This window comes from Eubalaena glacialis, chromosome 3, assembly GCF_028564815.1.
Source record: "Eubalaena glacialis isolate mEubGla1 chromosome 3, mEubGla1.1.hap2.+ XY, whole genome shotgun sequence".
Lineage (NCBI taxonomy): Eukaryota > Metazoa > Chordata > Mammalia > Artiodactyla > Balaenidae > Eubalaena > Eubalaena glacialis.
In genome coordinates, this window is record NC_083718.1 from 183,085,667 (window position 1) to 183,102,320 (window position 16,654).

Genomic DNA, 16,654 nt, shown 5'->3' on the forward strand with positions numbered 1-16,654 from the left:
AAGGACTTGCCCCCTAGTCCTGCCCCTCCTCTTGGTGGGAGCCGCTCCTGGGCTGTGGTTCTCTGGAGCAGAGGCCCAGGCATGGGAATGGACCTTTGTGCCTGGTGAGAAGGGACCTCCCAGCCCTGGGCACTACTGCCAGGTGCCAGGCTGCTCAGGTGGGGGGCCAGCACCACCTTGTCCACCATGGCCTCTGCCCCATGGTACCTCTCTCCTGCCAGGGCCACCCTGCATCACCCAAGTCCCAATCAGAACCAGAGGCAGGGCCGCCCTACCCAGAACCCCACCTCTGTGGCCTCCACACCTGCTTCTTCCAGGTGTCCACCCCTTTCCTCCCAGCTGTGAGGCCCTGGAGGCCGCAGTGCTGAGGGGTTTGAGGGCTGCAGAGCTCCTCCTAGGCCTGGCAGGCTGGGCACCCTCCGGCCAGCCCCGGGGTAGCAGCTCAACAAGAGGTCTTGGGGACAGCTTGGATTCTCCCGGGTTGATCCCGAGTGGCCGGCACTCAGCCCCCAGAGCTGGGGAGGCAGGGCAGGCAGGAGTGCCCTGCCCTGGCAGTGCAGACACGGCCTGGGACTCGAGCTGGTGGCTGCCCTCCCCTGGCCACTGCAGGAAACAGGAAGGAGGGCAAAGGTCCGGCCAAGAAGCTCCCAGGGCCCGAACTCCTCCACACAGTGAGTGCTGGGGGGCAGCCGCCAGTGATCTGGATCCCAGTGTGGGCACAGAGCATCTGATGGAAGAGCATTTGTGGAATGAATGAGGAACGAAGGGCCGAGTGGCCTGAGAGGAGGCGCCGGAGATCCCTCACCTCCACCCTGGTCAAAAAGGGCCAGTGACAAGTCTTGGCAATATAACATGTCTATTTTATTTTAAAAAACAAAACCCAGGCCACCTGACCCCTTCCCCCAGAGGGCCCTCTTGGGAAGGGCCTGGCTCCAGCCAGGCAGGGGACACAGGCTGGTGGGCTTTGCTCCTCTCCAAGCCCTCCTCCCTCCCCTTTGCTCCTGGCAAAAGGAGATGGCCTGATCCCTGGGTCCTACAGGCACTGCCAGGTTTGGAGGAGGGGAGGTAGGGGGCCGTGGACATGCAGGGCCTCCTGGTAGCCAGGGAGGGCCATCCCAGCCCCCTGCAACCCCCCGGGCCCTGGAAGGCAGGGAGCAGTGTGCTTGGGGATGGAGCTAGTGAGGAGAAGACATGCACTGAGACCGCGGTGTTCCAGCTTCCCTCCCAGCCGGGTGAATGTTCAAACATGAACAGGGATGGCCGGGCACTCAGAGCCCCCAGGGCGGCCTAAGCCTCTGCCCGGGCCCCTGACCCAGGGGAGGAAGAGGGGCTCCTGCCCTCCCAGTCCTTCTGCCCCCCTCGTGGAGTGAGGCGGTGGCCCCGGGGAAGGGGGCCGTGCATCTGCAGAGCCCATAGGGCTCGGACCCTCTGCCCCCAGCACTTCCCAGTTGCCACCTGCCGGGCAGGAGGCCCAGGGTGTTGAGCACCCGTTCTGGATCCCTGGGAGGGAGACCGTGTCTCAAGCCCCACTCGGTGGTTCTGGTGCCTGGGAACGAGGGTGGGAACCTGGCCCCGAGCAGCCGCTCGCCTGCCTCCCTCTCCTGCCCCTCCAGGACGCCAGCCAGCTCCGCCTCAGCACCAGGGGTCCCGGGAGGCTCTGCCCCGGCACAGGCTGTCGCTCCGCTGCCAGGCGCTGTGGATGAGGCTCAGGGCGTCCTCGAACTTCTTGTTGGAGGCTTCCTGGATGGCCTTACGGGGGAGGTCCACCTGTGTGGGGCGTGCAGGGAACCTGAGGGCTGTACCAAGAGACCCCAGGGAGCCGAGGGGCCGTGGGGTCCCCCCGCACCAGGTGTAACCTTGCCCTGGAACTATATCCACGCTGCTGAGATCTCCTGCTCCTCAAGGAGGGGCTCAGGCCGACGGGGTGAGGCTCCCTGAGCCGCCTCCTTCCAGGGAAGGCCCCGGTTCTCGGAGGAGGGGGCTGGGGGTGGGGCCGGGAGGCGGGCCGTGGAACTCTGCCCAGGGCTGGTCCGGAGCTTCCGCGGGGCCGCCCAGCACGTGCTCAGACTGCGATCTGTCCAGGCATTCGATGAGGCCCTCTCAGCCTGGTGCTGAGCTCCGTGCCCCCATCATCCGGGCACAGCTCTAGCCCCACCGTAAGCACTTAATGCCGCCTTTTTCATGGGAACTGAGAAGGTCAGGAATGGCGTTTCCTGGGCTCTATGCTTAGCTTTAGCCTCACACTCACTGGGAGGCAGGGTCTTGCCCCTTTGGTTTTACACGTCCATGTCCATCCCAGAGCTCCTAGTATGGTGCTGCCCTAGGCCCCCAACTCCTGCCTCAGTCTGTGCCGTGCAGGCCTCCTCTCCCTAGGGAATGGCTCCGCTCCGCAGGGGCCTGGGCAGCCGGGTACCTGGTAGATGGTTTTCCACCCGGAGTTCAGTGCAGACAGGAATCGGTCCAGTTCAGATGTGCAGCTCAGGTAGATGACCCAGGGTGGGAGGGGCTGCTGGCTGTCCTGGGAAAAGTCCTGGGGAGAGCGGGGGCCCCAGGTGAGCAGACACAGCGCTCCTTCGGCAGGGCCTGCCTCCATTGCCCACCCCCCCCACCGGCTCACCAACACACAGTACTCCTTGCCCGGCTCAGTGGAGACGGCGCTGATGTCGGCCAGCTGGGCGGTGCCCAGGGAGCGGAAGAAGCTGGTCTGGCAGTCCTCGTGGCACGTGAAGAGGCGGTCATCCGTGATCACCAGGCAGCAGGGGATGCAGGGGCTGGGAGTTACCCCCTGGGGGATGACCTGAAGGGCACCGGCAGAGCGGAGGGGAGAGGCAAGCTGGAGCTCTCCAGGGCTGGTCTGCACCAGGACTCCCCACGTCAGGGGCCAGCCAGCCCCTCTGCCCCTCCCTCCAGAGGCCAGGCAGGCTCCGCCCACCTCAGGAGTACAGGGGCCGACAGGGGTGATGGTGGGAATGTCAGGCCACAGGCGGCCCTAACCTCCAGGGTTCACTCCTGGGCTGGGCCCTGGAAGTCCCATCTTGGTCCTCAGAGGTTGCTGCATGACTCGCGTGGGCTTGGGGAAGGAACCCTAGGGACCTGGGGTCGGGTTGGGAAGCAGTGAGCGGTGAGGCAGGAGGCCCTCACCCCTTTGGAAACGGCCTGGCAGAGGTGCTGCATCCAGTCGGCCATCTCGGCCTCGCTGCCGGCGCTCAGCTCCAGGCAGGGCCGGTCGGCGAGGATGACCTGGAAGGCGTGGGGCCGGTCCGTGGTGCTGGATCTCCGACAGCCACCGCACTGCTCCCCCCTGGGCCAGAGGCGGAGGGTGAAACGGGAGCAAGGGGGCAGGGGGGCGGGGGGCAGGGGGCACGGGTGGAGCCCCTGGGGTTGGCCTGCCCCGGAGTCCCGAGTGCTGGAGGACACCAGAAGGTGGGCCAGACCCCTCCGGCTCAAAGGAGAGGCACAAAGCTGTTGGGCAGCCCTGCCCCTTTTCTGTGTAACACGACTTATCTCCACAATCGCCAAGGTTCGTCTAGATACCTGACCAGGGCCAGGTGAGGGGTTGAGAATCAGCTCTTGGCTCCCGCCCTCTCAGAATCAGTGCACATTCATTCCTGTTCCCCTTTCGGGCCTGATGTTTCCTCCAAGCGTGTGTGTGTCCATCCTCCCCATCAGGTCAAGTGCTTCCCAGGGAAAGGACCGCATCCCCTATCAGATCAGGGGACTGCCTCCCCTACCTGATGGGATCCTTTCCGGGCAGGGGGCTCCTCTTGCTTCCCCACCCTCTCCCCGTTCACCCAGAGCTCAGCAGACCCCAGGGCACTAAATGGGGGTGGGGCCGAGGCGGTGGCGGGGGGAGGCTGAACTGACAGGAGGGAGAGCCAGTTCAAGCCAGGGAGGATGGGAGCCCTGAGGCTCAGGCCCAGCCGGAGCCTTGACCTTCAGGCAGCGACACAGGCCCCAGCACCTCCCATCGCCCAGGACACTCACCCCATGTTCACCGAGAGCAGGGGGGTGACATCAGTGCGGTCGGGATACTGGTAGAGGATCCCGTTGCTGCAGGGGCACAATGTGGCAGGGGTGAGGCCTGTCCCAGGAACTGGGGGCCGGGTGGAACCCAGATCCCAGGGACCCCCACAAGCTGGGGCCTGAACCCCAGAGGCCAAGGAGCCCGGGGCCTGCCTTCTACGGCAGGGAGGGTGGAGGAAGAACTGCAGAGGCACAGCAGGGAGCGCGTGCCCCCAGCCCTGGGGACGGCCCGAGTCTTCACCTGGGGCATTCTGGGCTTCCTTGGGCCCCAGATGGCTGGCTCCACAGAGAAGATCTGGCATCCCAGGGGATGTCTACTCCAAAGCCCTTGACGGGGAGGGCGCTGTCCCCCATCCCAACCTCCGGGCCAGAGCTGCGGGGGCTCCCACCTGAGCACCACAAAGCACGTCTTCCAGTGCTCCTTGCCCAGGTAGGAGGTGCCCGCCTTGTAATGCAGCATGCCTTCTTTGGTGATGGCACCCTCAGGGGGTGAGCAGTGGCAGGGGACGCGGCCCAGGGGCTCATCCTGGGGGTCCTCCCAGTGCACAAGCCCGTAGAAGCGCACAGTAACGGTGGTCGCCTGGGGAGGGGGCAGGGGACAGAGCGGTGAGGTCTGGGCCAGAAGCAGGAGTGGCCGCTGGCAGGGTAAGGACACACCCCGAGTGGGGAGGGGGACAGGCCGGGAGGGAGAGCCCCTCCCAGGTGGGTGATGGAGAAACGCTAAAGACAGCTGTCTGCACCTCTTGACCCTAATACCAGGGCTGTCATCTCGGGGACAACACCCCCTCCTCCCCAGGTGCTTACCTCACACTTAGATTCCTGGGCCACAAATTTGGCCAGTGCCAGCTTCTCCATGGTGGCATCAGTCAGGACGCTGGGGTAGGGTGGTTCCCGACAGCCCTTGATCATGGCTGACTTCAAAGAAGCCAAGAAGAACCTGTACGTGGAGTGGGGTTTGCTGTCAGAGGCCCGAGGCCCCCACCCCTCAAAGGGACATGGCATAGTCCTGGGGACTTCCGGCCTGAAGGGGGTCACAGGATCTTGGGGGGAGGACCTGGCTGGAACCACAGCTCCGGGTGGCGGGTGGGGCAATGATGTGGCAGCAGTCCATGGTCATCAAACCGTGGCCGGGAAAGGCCTAACCCTTCCCAGTGGCCGAGGGGTCTTGGGTTGTGACCTCAAGGGAAGCAGCAGGACTTGTACGAAGACCTGATCTCAGGACAGACAGTTTCCGTATGGAAGCACAGGGGGCACGTGTGGCCCCAAGGCCCCGCAGCCGGGCTTGCGCTTTCTCTCCTGTGGGGATGACTCCTGCCAGCCCCCTTCCTCTCTGTGGGCCACTCAGGGTCTGAGGGCACCAGTCGGTCAGTGTGCCTGTCACCTCCCTGCTTCTCTGCCCGGCCTGCAGGCTCCAGAAGGAACTTATCTCTGCTTTCCACTCCTTCGCACCCCACTTCCCACCCTCCAGCCCCAAGGGTGTGGCCAGGCCAGTGGCGGATGCTGATTCTCCAGGCCTGCAGAAGGGGGCGTGTCACTCACTCGGCCAGGGCCACGTCTGCCGTGTCCAGCAGAAACTGCTTCCTGCGGTTGGTGCACACGAGCTTCACTGTCTGCTGGTCGAGGCCCACCTGCCAGAAACCACACCCTCACATGCACACGGGGCTTGGCCGCAGCTGCCAGAAGGGGCAGCCGTGGCCAGATTGAGGGCAGGCTGGGGAGGGAGGCAGCGCACTGAGGTCACCACAAGGTGGGGAGGGATGGTCAGATGTACAGCGGAGGAAGAGGTACCCTCAAGCCTGCTCCTTATCCCCGGCATCAGGTACAGGAGCTGCTCGGAGATAAGAGCTGGCACCCACCCCCGGGGCTGAGGCAGGGGTCAGCCTTGCTCTGCAGGGCTGAGACGGGGCGGCCGGAGGAGCCCTGCCCTACAGCACACACCAGTCACGGAGCCTGAACTCACCGACACATAGTCAAGTTCATTGTAAGAAACAGCCTCTTCCACCAGGTATGGCTTCTCTGTGGCCCCTGAGAGAGGAGACCCCAATGTCTATTACCCGCAGTGGCCTCTCTGTCCTCCCGCTGCCCCTTTTTCTAAGACCTTTTCTCCATGAGGACCCGTCCTTGCCCTGCGATCTGAAATGATGAGGTAGGAGAACGACATGGGGTGCTCATGGAGGGGGGCCCCAGGCTCACGTCCTGGGGCAGCTGGGATTGCTGACAACCCGTTTCATCACCACGGGCCAGGCAGCAGAGAGACACTCAGGGCGGGGGGCGGGGGGAAGGGAATGAGGGCGGCAGTCAGTCTCATCCTCCACGTGCCCTTGGCAGCTGCCCTGGCCTAGCCTGGGGGCGGCAGGCACCTTTCCGGAGCAGGTAGACATAGCAGTCTGTGAGCAGCACGTACAGCAGCTGCAGGTTGCCCTCCATGTGCCCTGTGCTCATCCGGATCATCTGAGGGGCCGAAGCAAAGAGGTCAGGCACTGTGGCGCCCGCCCTGCCCCAGACAGCCCGCTTCCCCTTCAGAGCGGAGGCGGTGGCCCATCCGGCCTCGCCCTTGCTGTGCTGGCTCTTGCTCATTCTTGAGATCCTGGGACTTACTTTGAAGAGTTGCTCTTCGTTTTCTCGAAACACGTGGATCATCAGCAAGAGTAAGTGATTGTTGTCTACTCTGTGAGGGGGCAAGTGTGGGGAGGGCGAGGTGTCAGGCTAGGGCAGGGGCGCGAGAGGCCACACGGTGCACAGAGACGACACACACGCATGGGGGTGATGCAGGCACCCCGAGGTCTCATGTTTGCAGTGGCTCTGCCCCCCACCGGGAGCCAAAGTGAGGGAGGGGAGGACCGCACCCCTTCCTACCTCCCAGCCCAGGCTAGGTCTTCCGGGAGTTGTGCTTGGTGTATTTGGAGGGCAGATGCCCAATGTGCCCTGATCAACGACAGGGGCATCTCAGGCAAGCGGCATAGACAGACTGGCTCACCTGAACTCTGCCGAGTGGCTCATCTCAGAAGGGCTCCCCTGCCCCTCATCCACCCCAGAGTCCTCGGCGCTGCTCAGACAAGGGCTGGGCTGGTCTCGCTTGAGTCGGCAAAGAGTTTCCTGGGTCCCAGGCCCCTGCTCAGACACAGGTCCCTCACCGACCAGGGGCAGCCGGGTCTCCAGCTCCTGGGCCTCTGGCTCCTGCGTCTCCCCCGGCGTGTCCTCTAGGGGCCGAGGCGCCTGTCCCGGTCCTCGTCCTCCTCCCTCTTCTTCTTGGCCAGCAGCCGCAGGGCTACCAGGAACATGCAGCGGTTGGCCAGGCCCTGCAGGGTCATGGTGGCCGCCACCTGATGCAACAGTGCTTGGACTCTCGACGGTAAAGCGGTAGAAGTCCATTGGGGCTGGAAGCCCCTCACTAAAGTCGCAAAATGGCGGCCTCTCCGGGGCGTCCCCGGGAGAGCCAGTCCGAAAGGACTGGTTGGGGGGCTCGACGTGGGAGCACCAGGCGCTAGGGTCCAGCTGCCCGTTGAGCTGATCAATGACCTTACTCAGGGGCTGCCCCAAGCACTCCATGGAGGTGTCCTTCATCTCGGGGATAAGCAGGCCCACCTGGCCGGGCTCTGAGCGCTCGCTGCCCTCGGCTGTGCTGCCGGGCCCCTCTGTCTCCTCCCGGGCGGAGGCGAGGGTCTTGTCTGGGGAGACCCGCCCGGGGCCTGGGCTGCTGACGAGGGTGTCACCACTGCCCCGCCTGGCGCATGTGTGCTGGGTAGAGGCCGGGTGGAGTGGACTTGCTTCCTCATCCGATCTGGGCTTCTTCTTCTTGCCAATTTTCTTCTTCTTGGTGACCCTGGATGGTAGTGATGGGGAGAGGTTTGAATCTGAGCACCCCAGTACTGAGGGCAACGAGACAGGCTGGGTCCAAAGAGGTGATCTGGGACTTCCCTGGTGGCTCAGTGGTTAAGAATCCGCCTGCCAATGCAAGGGACACAGGTTCGAGCCCTGGTCTGGGAAGATCCCACCTGCTGCGGAGCAACTAAGCCCATGAGCCACAACTACTGAGCCTGTGTGCTGCAACTACTGAAGCCCATGTGCCTAGAGCCCGTGCTCCACAACAAGAGAAGCCACCGTAATGAGAAGCCGGTGCACCGCAACGAAGAGCAGCCCTCGCTCGCCGCAACTAGAGTAAGCCCACGCCCCTCAACAAAGACCCAATGCAGCCAAAAAATAAATAAAAATTAAAAAAAAAAATCATTTAAAAACACTGTCTTTCAAAAGAGGTGATCCTGGGCGAGGGACCTCTGAGAGCACAGCCAGAGCTTCAGTGGTCCCGGGCAGCACGAGGTGGGAGGCCCTGGGCCGGGGGCCGACAGCGGCTCAGGCCCCAAGTACTTCCCACTGCCGGCAGAGGCAGGGCCAGCACGAGGGAGGCACAGAGGGCAGCGGCCAGAGGAAGCCCCGAGCGGGTCCTGTGAGTTCTAGCTGATGGCACAACTGGCCTAGCTGTGCTCTAGGGAACGAAAACAGGCCATGGCTGGTCAGACCAGTGGCCCCCCTCTACTCAGCCTCCCCCTAGGATGTGGGCAGCCGACCCTGAGCTGACCCTTCTTTCCATTCGGGGTCATTATGGAAAATTCAAAAGAATCAAAGCCTTTTGAGCTCAAACTCCTGGCTCCTTGGTTCCGAGTTGGCTGGAGTGGGCCTGGCTAAGCAACCCTGGGTCTGAAACCACTCAAGCTGCTCTAGACTCCAACCAGCCTGTGGGAGCTGGACTCCTGGCTCCAGTCACTGGGGAGCAATTCCCCCACCTTGGGCCGGCAAGCCTCTGGGAGGTCTGACGTGCACATCTTCTTATTCAGGGTGGAGAGACTCAAGAGCCGGAGCCGGGGAGGTCAGGGAGCCGAGGAGGCTCGGGGCCGAGAGTTTCCCAACCTGTCATCCACCTCCTCCTTCCCTGCTACGTCCCCAGCAGTATGATGAAGATGCTCTTTTTTTTTTTTTAATTTTATTTATTTATTTATTTATTTATGGCTGTGTTGGGTCTTCGTTTCTGTGCGAGGGCTTTCTCCAGTTGTGGCAAGCGGGGGCCACTCTTCATCGCGGTGCGCGGGCCTCTCACTATCGCGGCCTCTCTTGTTGCGGAGCACAGGCTCCAGACGCGCAGGCTCAGTAGTTGTGGCTCACGGGCCTAGTTGCTCCGCGGCATGTGGGATCTTCCCAGACCAGGGCTCGAACCCGTGTCCCCTGCATTGGCAGGCTGATTCTCAACCACTGCGCCACCAGGGAAGCCCCAAGATGCTCTTCTTTCAGCGAGCCATGCTGAACTAGAATTAGTATGAATCTCAGAAATTGTGCTCTAATGGCCAAGAACTCCCTTGGAACGAAGTCCAGGCTGAAGGTGCTTTCTGGATGGACCGGACAAATGCCCCAGCAGTCTGGGCGTGGCCCCAGAAGCCGGCCATGTTGATGCCTGTGTCACCCATCTTCCAGGCTCGGGCCCTCTGTTTCCTCTTGATCAAAGAACTACTGAGCAGGGGAGAGGTACCTAGTCTCCGGGAAGATGCCCAAATGCCCTCGGGGGGAGGAAGGTCCTAGTCTGCGTGGACTAAAAAGTGATGCTAGGAGTGGACAGGACGGACACCAGGACACTCACCCAGCTTCTCGAGGCCCCTCCCCACTGACCTGATGACCTCGAGCTCTGTGCAGGTGTCTGGCAAGTCCAGGGTGTGGGGCTCCCCCTTCTCCTGAGAGGCGGTGTGCACAGGGGTGGTGTCGGAGGAGGACACGGTCTCTGCCTGGTCCTCATTGAAGGGGTTGTGGCGCTGGGTGGGACTCTTGGTGGAAGCCTTGCTGCTGGTCAGGTCCGAGGCAGTAGAGCGGGGGCCACTGACAGTGTCTGTGAGGTCTCCATCTGGGAGAACAGGAAACATGAGACAGCCCGTCAGACACCAGCTGGGGACCGCAGGCCCCCAAAGCATGCCTTATCTCAAGAGGGAGGCAGGTGAGTTCTTTTCAGGGAAATCTGATCGGGGTGGCCTTGTTTCAGGAGTAGAAGCCCCAGGCCAACAGGACATGGGATTTGTGCTTTAAGAGCAGCTTGGAGGGATGCCATCACCACCACCACTGGGGGCCCCCGAGAGCTCACAACAATGTGGCCAAGTTTGAGTTAAGAGCTCCAAGGTTAAGCAGCCTCCAGCCTTAAGCCCCTTGGGGATGGTGACCTTGATGCCTCAAAAGATGGGCTGCACACCTCTCAGGCTAACCTTAGAGCCTCCTTTAGCGCCAGACACCCCTGACCAGACTGAGATACCCAAAGTCCCCTGAAGGGTCCCCCGCAGTGGCAGATACAAAGGAACCAAGGAAAAGAGAAGAGAACCAGGATCAGAGAAAATGAGGGGTACAGAGGCTGCGAGGCCAGGCTAGGTAGTCCAAGGGTGAGGAGCTGTGGGGAGGGGCAGGAAGGAGGGCCCAGAGCGCGGTGGAGAGGGCAGAGGAAGTAAGAAAGGTGCGCAGAGTGGCTGCCCCCTCGCCGCCACAGATGCCTTGTGGGCCCTTCTCCCTCGATATCCCAGCAGGCACCCCTTTAAGGCGGGTGCTGAGAACTCCATTTCATCCAAACCTCAGCTTGCCTACTGGTCCTCTCTGGGCACACTCTCTCCCAGGGCTCTACCCTGGGAGATGACGCAGCCCCTCTAGAGAGAAGCTGGTTTAACGGCTGCCCTCACCTCCAACCGTCCATCCCACGTCACTGGAACGGGACACAGAGGGGAGGGAGTGCCAGCACGAAAGCACATAGGGTGTTCATCCAGGGGCAGATGGGAGGCCGCCCATGCTGGCAGAATAGCCTGGGTGACAGTTAATGGCAAAGCACACAGGATGTTCACGCTCCATCTGCAGCTCGCACACATCTTGCTGGCCTGTATCTGCCAAAGGAGACGTGGCAAACATGCTTCCCACCCTCAGCCTCATCTGGAAGGGCCAACCTGCTTAGTGGATCTTGGAAACCACTGGGCAGCTGTCTGCTGGCGCAGCACATCATCAAAAGTACACTGTCTTTTAATATAAGGACAAAGGAGGGGGCAAAAGGCAACTCCCAGCTCTGCCAGAAAAACACTAGTGAAATATGAGACTTTCTTCAGATGTCCAGGGACCCGAGCCAGAGCCCTAGTTCTCAGATGCGGAAAAGCCTGCCCTTCAGTCTGAAAGAAGCCTCCTGCCAAGCCCACGCGTTCCTGGTCCAGCCCGAGATGTGCGGTTACATCCCCCTTGGGGAGGGGGTCCCAAGAGGTGGGCAAAGCAGATCATCGGACGTGGTGGGGGTCAAGGCTGGGATACCCACCAGTTCTTTTTTTTTTTTGGCTGTGCTGCGCAGCAGCATGCGGGATCTTAGTTCCCCAACCAGGGATCAAACCCGTGCCCCCTGCAGTGGGAGCGCGGAGCCTTAACCACTGGACCACCAGGGAAGTCCCTACCCACCAGTTATGTAAACGAGCCAAGGACCATGGAAAGGCCTCCCCAATCCCCACCCCAGGGCCCAGAGCTGCCCTCCAAATCCTGCTCTCCTCCAGGTCTGAGGAGAAGACAAAGCCTCCCCAAGTAAGCTTCCAGAACCGGCTCAGGGGTTCTTCAGTGCTCTAGGAACTCAGGAAAGCAGGAGATCGCTGCTGGGACAATCTCAGCCCACCCTGGAGCCTGGCCCGGCCCGAGCAAGCAGCGTGACTGGGCTGTTAGTTCTCAGGCCACAGGGAGCTCTGGAGGGCTGCAGACGAGGGTCAGGCCCTGCTTGTCAAGTGACTGCAACAGGCAGCAGGTAGCTGGGTCAGGAGGGGGTTAGTTGTTAGATCGGGGCGGGGGGGGGGGCGGGGAATCAATGCCCAGCATGTGCGCTGCGAGAAGAGAGGCTGAAAGGATGAATGATGTTGTTATGATGGAATTCTGGATTTCAAGCTAATCTTAACTTAAAACAGGGGACTCTTCCATGGTACTCTGTTGGCCAGATGACATAATTTATTTTTCCCAATGCGGTATCTTATTTCCCTCAAACTTAAGCTATTGCACACTTGCATTACTTGGGAAAAGATCATCTATCACCCATGACTCAGATGACGGCTCTAACAACACGGGGCTCAGCTCCGAGCAGCAGGGAGAACCGCCGTCCCGCGGCTCCGGGTGACCAGTCGGCACCTCCTCCTCCAGAGGCTGCCCCCCTGCCCCCACCCTGGGTGGAAGCGGCCCACAGGGCAAGAGGCTGTTTAGTAAGGGGGGTCTGGTTATGGCCTCAGCTTTAAGGAGGAAGGATTAACCTTCTCAGAAACATGTCCTCTGCTTGGAGTGATCCCGGGAATCCTGGGAATAGCTCATGACTGTTCTCAAGCCCAGAAGTGGCGTCACCAGCAGAAAAATGCCCAAGCATTGCTGCCACCTAGCGGACAGGGTGGGAGGGTTGACAGATTTTATTTTAGTCGGCCTTAAAACTTCAAAGAGAATCTCCCTAGAGGGAGTTTCAGTCATGCCAGGGCAATTTCCCTCGTTTGGACCTCAGTCTCTTTCAAAAACACCCGAGAAGAAGCCATTAAGAACAGAATCAAGCCCTCTGCCTTTGCTTCCTGATGCTTCTGATACAGAAGCGCATCGTACCTAAATAGGAGCTTACAACCCGCATGTTCAAAGGCAGTGCTTCCCTGCGCACATCTAGTGCGTCGACTGGCACTGGAATCAGGAAGGGTGATCCGTGTGCCCCCGAAACGCAGACACTTAGCGACTCCACAAGGCCACTGCATAAAGGCAGGAGTCCTGCACTGGGAGAAGGGGTTGGCCTAGGACTCAAGGTCAAGTTCTCCTACTGCAGAATTCCATCTATCAGAACACCAAACTTGGCTTTATTATGATCATTGACAGTATTATAAATAATGAGCTGATTTTGAATCATGCAGCAAGCTTGGTATGGAAACGTTGCAAAACAGGAAAAGAGGGTAACAGCGGACTCTGTCCCACCTTCCCAGTCTGTGCTGGGTACAGACGGCACTGCTGGAAACACATCTCCAAAATCATAATCTATAAAAATGAGGGACAAAACTGAAGATTAGAAACACAGGCAGTGGAAGGACAGGGAGGGTGGGGGCAACAGGGTGGGAGACATTGGGAGAAAACAAGAGAGGAAAAATTAAACTTTCTTTTATCTGACAACCTCAGGGGAACTTATGAGGACCCCAGCTCCTTCTCTGCTCCGGTACTGGCCCAGTAGCCTCTGACCAGCTAGAAAGACCTGGGGGCAATCGGTTCCAACCCCAGAAGAACATGGCTCCCCTGTACCTAACCTCCTTTCCTGTCCCTGCTTTCCTTCCCTCCACACCCAGCAGCTGAGATGGGCTCAAGGGGACACTTCTTTCCCTGGGCAATCTGGCCGCTCCCTGGAGGCCCGTCCCTCCGGCTTCTCGGCGGCAGCCCCTGAGCCCAACCCAAGGAGACTGAGCTGCTGTCTCCTGCTTCTACAACGAGCAACACAAGCCTTGCTGACAGTGAGTCTATGTCCCTCCCTGGGACACAGCGCCACAGCACAGGCAGAAATAAAGAAAGAAGAAGGTCAAGGTCTCAATGTTAATGCAATTCTAGGGAGTCCCTGGGGCTGAACTTGTGCTTGGAGCCCCTTCCCTGGAGGTGGGGTGGGGTGCCATAAATGAAGAGTTCTGGTTTCCCACAGGGGACGAAGGTGGGAAAACAGCCAGTTTTATTAGATGAACACGGAGGCCGAAGGTTTGGAAGAAATCAGGCTGTCCCAACCAGTTGTTGGACCAAGATAACAAATGACCTACAGGCGTGAGGACGTTCTTTTTCAGTCTTCGATGGCAGGAGTGTGATCACCTCCAACATGCTGGCAGGTATGGGAGGGACTCGGAAGTCGATGGACCCATGGGAAAGGGGGGCGAGTCTTCCTCCAAACTTTAGACCCATCGGGTCCTCCCTCCTCCTTCTAGGGGTTGCGTATAGCCTCTTTCCACCTAGAATCGAGGGTAGGATGAACTCCCCCGAAGTGGGTGGCACTCACCCCTGGAATGTCAGGAAGAGTTTCCAGGCTGCCCTGCTAATCCCCCCGACCTCAGAGAACTGCCCTGGGCATATGGCTACAGGTTTCTGGAAAAGGGTCTAACATTCATAAGATCTCATTTTGGCTTTTTATCCCCAATATCAGTTTTTGAGCCACCACAGGGACTCTGAGGAAATGAAGATCTGGGAAACGACTGGCCCCGTTTAACTCCGAATTTCCACCACTGGACCAGAACCAGCCAAGAAAGACTCCCCTCAGCCAGGCTTACGCGGCTCCAAATCCGTTTCGCCACAGAGGCCGGACCCCTCTCCGTCCCGAGCACTCACCCTCGCTAGACGGGGCGATGGCACTGTCGTCCCACTCCAGGGTGGTGGAGGTGATGGAGTTGAAGGAGTTGAGGGAGAGGCTGTCCGAGCCATGGACCGAGCTGGGGAGGCGGTCTTCAAAGTCCAGCAGGTACTGGGGTTTGTAGTAGTCGGGCATGTAGGGGGCCAAGTCTAAGTAGGGGGCGTCCTGGGGAGAGAGGGGGAGAGGCAGGTTTGGGTGACGGGAGGCCTCGGTGGGCCCGAAGGCACGGCCTTCTGAGGATCTGCCTTCACACCCTCCCAGGCCGGTGTTTCTTTGGAAATCTATGTCCTTAAGGTACTAAATCCAGAAACAAGCTGTTAAAAGGAGGACTGTGAACGGCTGTGGTTCATAAGGCTGTGGACTTGGGGCCCAGAGATGACAGTGCCCACTGGGCCTTCTGACCCTCCTTGACCTCTTGTATATTAGAGTCGCTCATTTGCTCCAGTTTCTACTACTTTTCAGTAGCCAAGTTCCTCTTCTGGTCTGTGCTGCTGGGGTTGGGACCTAGGCTGGTGACCCGATTAGGACGGGGCGGCTGCGTGCATCTTGACAAGACCGCAGAGGAGCCTCTGCAGCTCCTGGGCCGCCCTGCACTTCTCCAGTGCGTGACCGTGACCGTGACCGTGACCGTGACCGTGACCGTGACCGTGAGGGAGGCTGGGAAGCAGGGAGCTGAGAGGCAGGATCCCGGGAGGCACAGGGATGAACCTGCCTCGTCTCTCGACGACTCACGTCCTGATCACGAAGGAGAATACTCCAGTGCTAAAATACTCCAGGCAATGCGGCTTTTCTCCAATTTGGGACAGAGAGACAGAAAGGAGTGCCCCAAACCAGGAATTCTGGCCAAGAGAGAATCACCTCAACCCCACACCGTTCCACTGGTCGGACCCTGAGCTGTTCCCTCACCTGAACGAAAAGGACGACGCTCAGACTCAGCCACACCCGTCAGGCTCCCTGAGCGGGACCACGCGCCCACCCCGCCCACCCCGCCCACCCCTCTGCCCCCACGAGCAGCGAGAGCCGTGGCGCCTCACCAGGTCCAGGTCGAACCGAATGAACTCCAGCCCAGACACCAAGGTCAGGAAGAGGGTCAGGTGGTCATGGCTGCAGACCAGGGCATTCCTGCAAGACACGGGAAGGGGCGAGGGTAGTTCTGGGTCTGGTTACCAGCGCGGCCCCGCCTCCCCCGCAAGCCAGCTGCGCTGAGGTTCGGCATGTGACATCCCTCCACCCCAAGCTTGATGCGGCCTCCACCCACCCCCTTCCAGCACTCTCCGGCTGGCTTTGGAGCCATACGACACTTTACTGCCCATGTCTTCAGATATGGGGCCCGCAGCAGCTCTGGGGCCCGCAGCAGCTCTCGGGCCCGCAGCAGCTCTCAGCAGCTCTCGGCAGCTGCTCTAAATCCTCTGTTCCCGCGGCAACCCCAGCAGAGGCTGAGCGCTCCAGTCAGGACTGAGGCCTGGGTGGGATCAGGCAGGGGCTGACTAGGCACCAAACGGCTCACAGGAGCCCAGCCGGAACCAGCACACCTGGCCAGAGCCGTCACGGGCAAGCTCCGCTGGCCCTCTGCCCATCACTGACGTGTCCTCAGCACGCACCGCCAGGCTAGGCCTCAGGGTGCCACGGTGTGCTGTCTGCGCGTGACAGGAGACTTTGGGACGGGGCTCGGGCGCTCTGCAGCGACGTGGGACAGCGCTCCGGACACTCACTTGACGTAGTACTTGTGCAGGAGACCCAGGTTCTCCTGGAACAGCCGCAGGTAGCTCTCCAGGGAGTTCTCGTTGAGGGCCAGGTACAGCCAGGCCCGGCCTGCAGACAAAGGGCAGGAGTAAGGAGAAGGAAGGTCTGGCGGGGTGCTGGCTTCCCTTGGCCCAGCAAGGGCAGGAGGGGCAGGAAGAATGGCCGAGGGGAGCGGGCGCCCCAGCAGCCTTCTCTCCTGACGGAGCGCCGCACCCTGAGATCTTGATTTTCCCCGTCAGACCCTAGCCTGTAACTGGCCAGGAAACTTGGATGAACGGGGCAGATCGCAAACTCCAGACGGGTTGAGAAATGCAAGGACTTTTCACTGATCCTGTAGCTGACACTGACCCTGGCTCAGGGAGAGAGGCAAGACCTCTCACTAGGTGCTCGGGCTGGGATTTGGTCGGAGCCCAGCTCTCTTCAGCATCTCACTTTCCCTCCTCACAGCCACGATGCTCCGGCCAAATGTCACGTGCGGGAAGAAGAGAGGCCTCGTGGAGGGCGCTGGCATTTTAACAAGCC

At 60.5% G+C, this 16,654-nt stretch overlaps 1 protein-coding gene across 2 annotated transcripts in view; it reads right to left on the reverse strand.

Moving 5' to 3' along the window:
- Positions 1-839: 839 nt before the first annotated feature.
- The window catches only part of PLEKHM2 (pleckstrin homology and RUN domain containing M2), a 38,799-nt gene continuing 22,984 nt past the window's right edge, over positions 840-16,654 (reverse strand). Inside the window, exons 4-20 of one of the 2 annotated variants that reach the window (XM_061184904.1) lie at positions 16,102-16,201; positions 15,424-15,511; positions 14,368-14,554; positions 12,991-13,050; positions 9,679-9,907; positions 7,001-7,846; positions 6,622-6,691; positions 6,384-6,474; positions 5,984-6,048; positions 5,563-5,651; positions 4,828-4,960; positions 4,413-4,603; positions 3,985-4,050; positions 3,142-3,301; positions 2,618-2,797; positions 2,414-2,530; positions 840-1,767 (exon numbers count right to left, since the gene is read on the reverse strand). In XM_061184904.1, coding sequence (XP_061040887.1) covers positions 1,633-1,767; positions 2,414-2,530; positions 2,618-2,797; positions 3,142-3,301; positions 3,985-4,050; positions 4,413-4,603; positions 4,828-4,960; positions 5,563-5,651; positions 5,984-6,048; positions 6,384-6,474; positions 6,622-6,691; positions 7,001-7,846; positions 9,679-9,907; positions 12,991-13,050; positions 14,368-14,554; positions 15,424-15,511; positions 16,102-16,201 — 2,807 coding nt within the window. In that variant the 3' untranslated portion in view covers positions 840-1,632. The remainder of the gene's footprint in view (positions 1,768-2,413; positions 2,531-2,617; positions 2,798-3,141; positions 3,302-3,984; positions 4,051-4,412; positions 4,604-4,827; positions 4,961-5,562; positions 5,652-5,983; positions 6,049-6,383; positions 6,475-6,621; positions 6,692-7,000; positions 7,847-9,678; positions 9,908-12,990; positions 13,051-14,367; positions 14,555-15,423; positions 15,512-16,101; positions 16,202-16,654) is intronic. The other variant, XM_061184903.1, reaches the window with a different exon arrangement.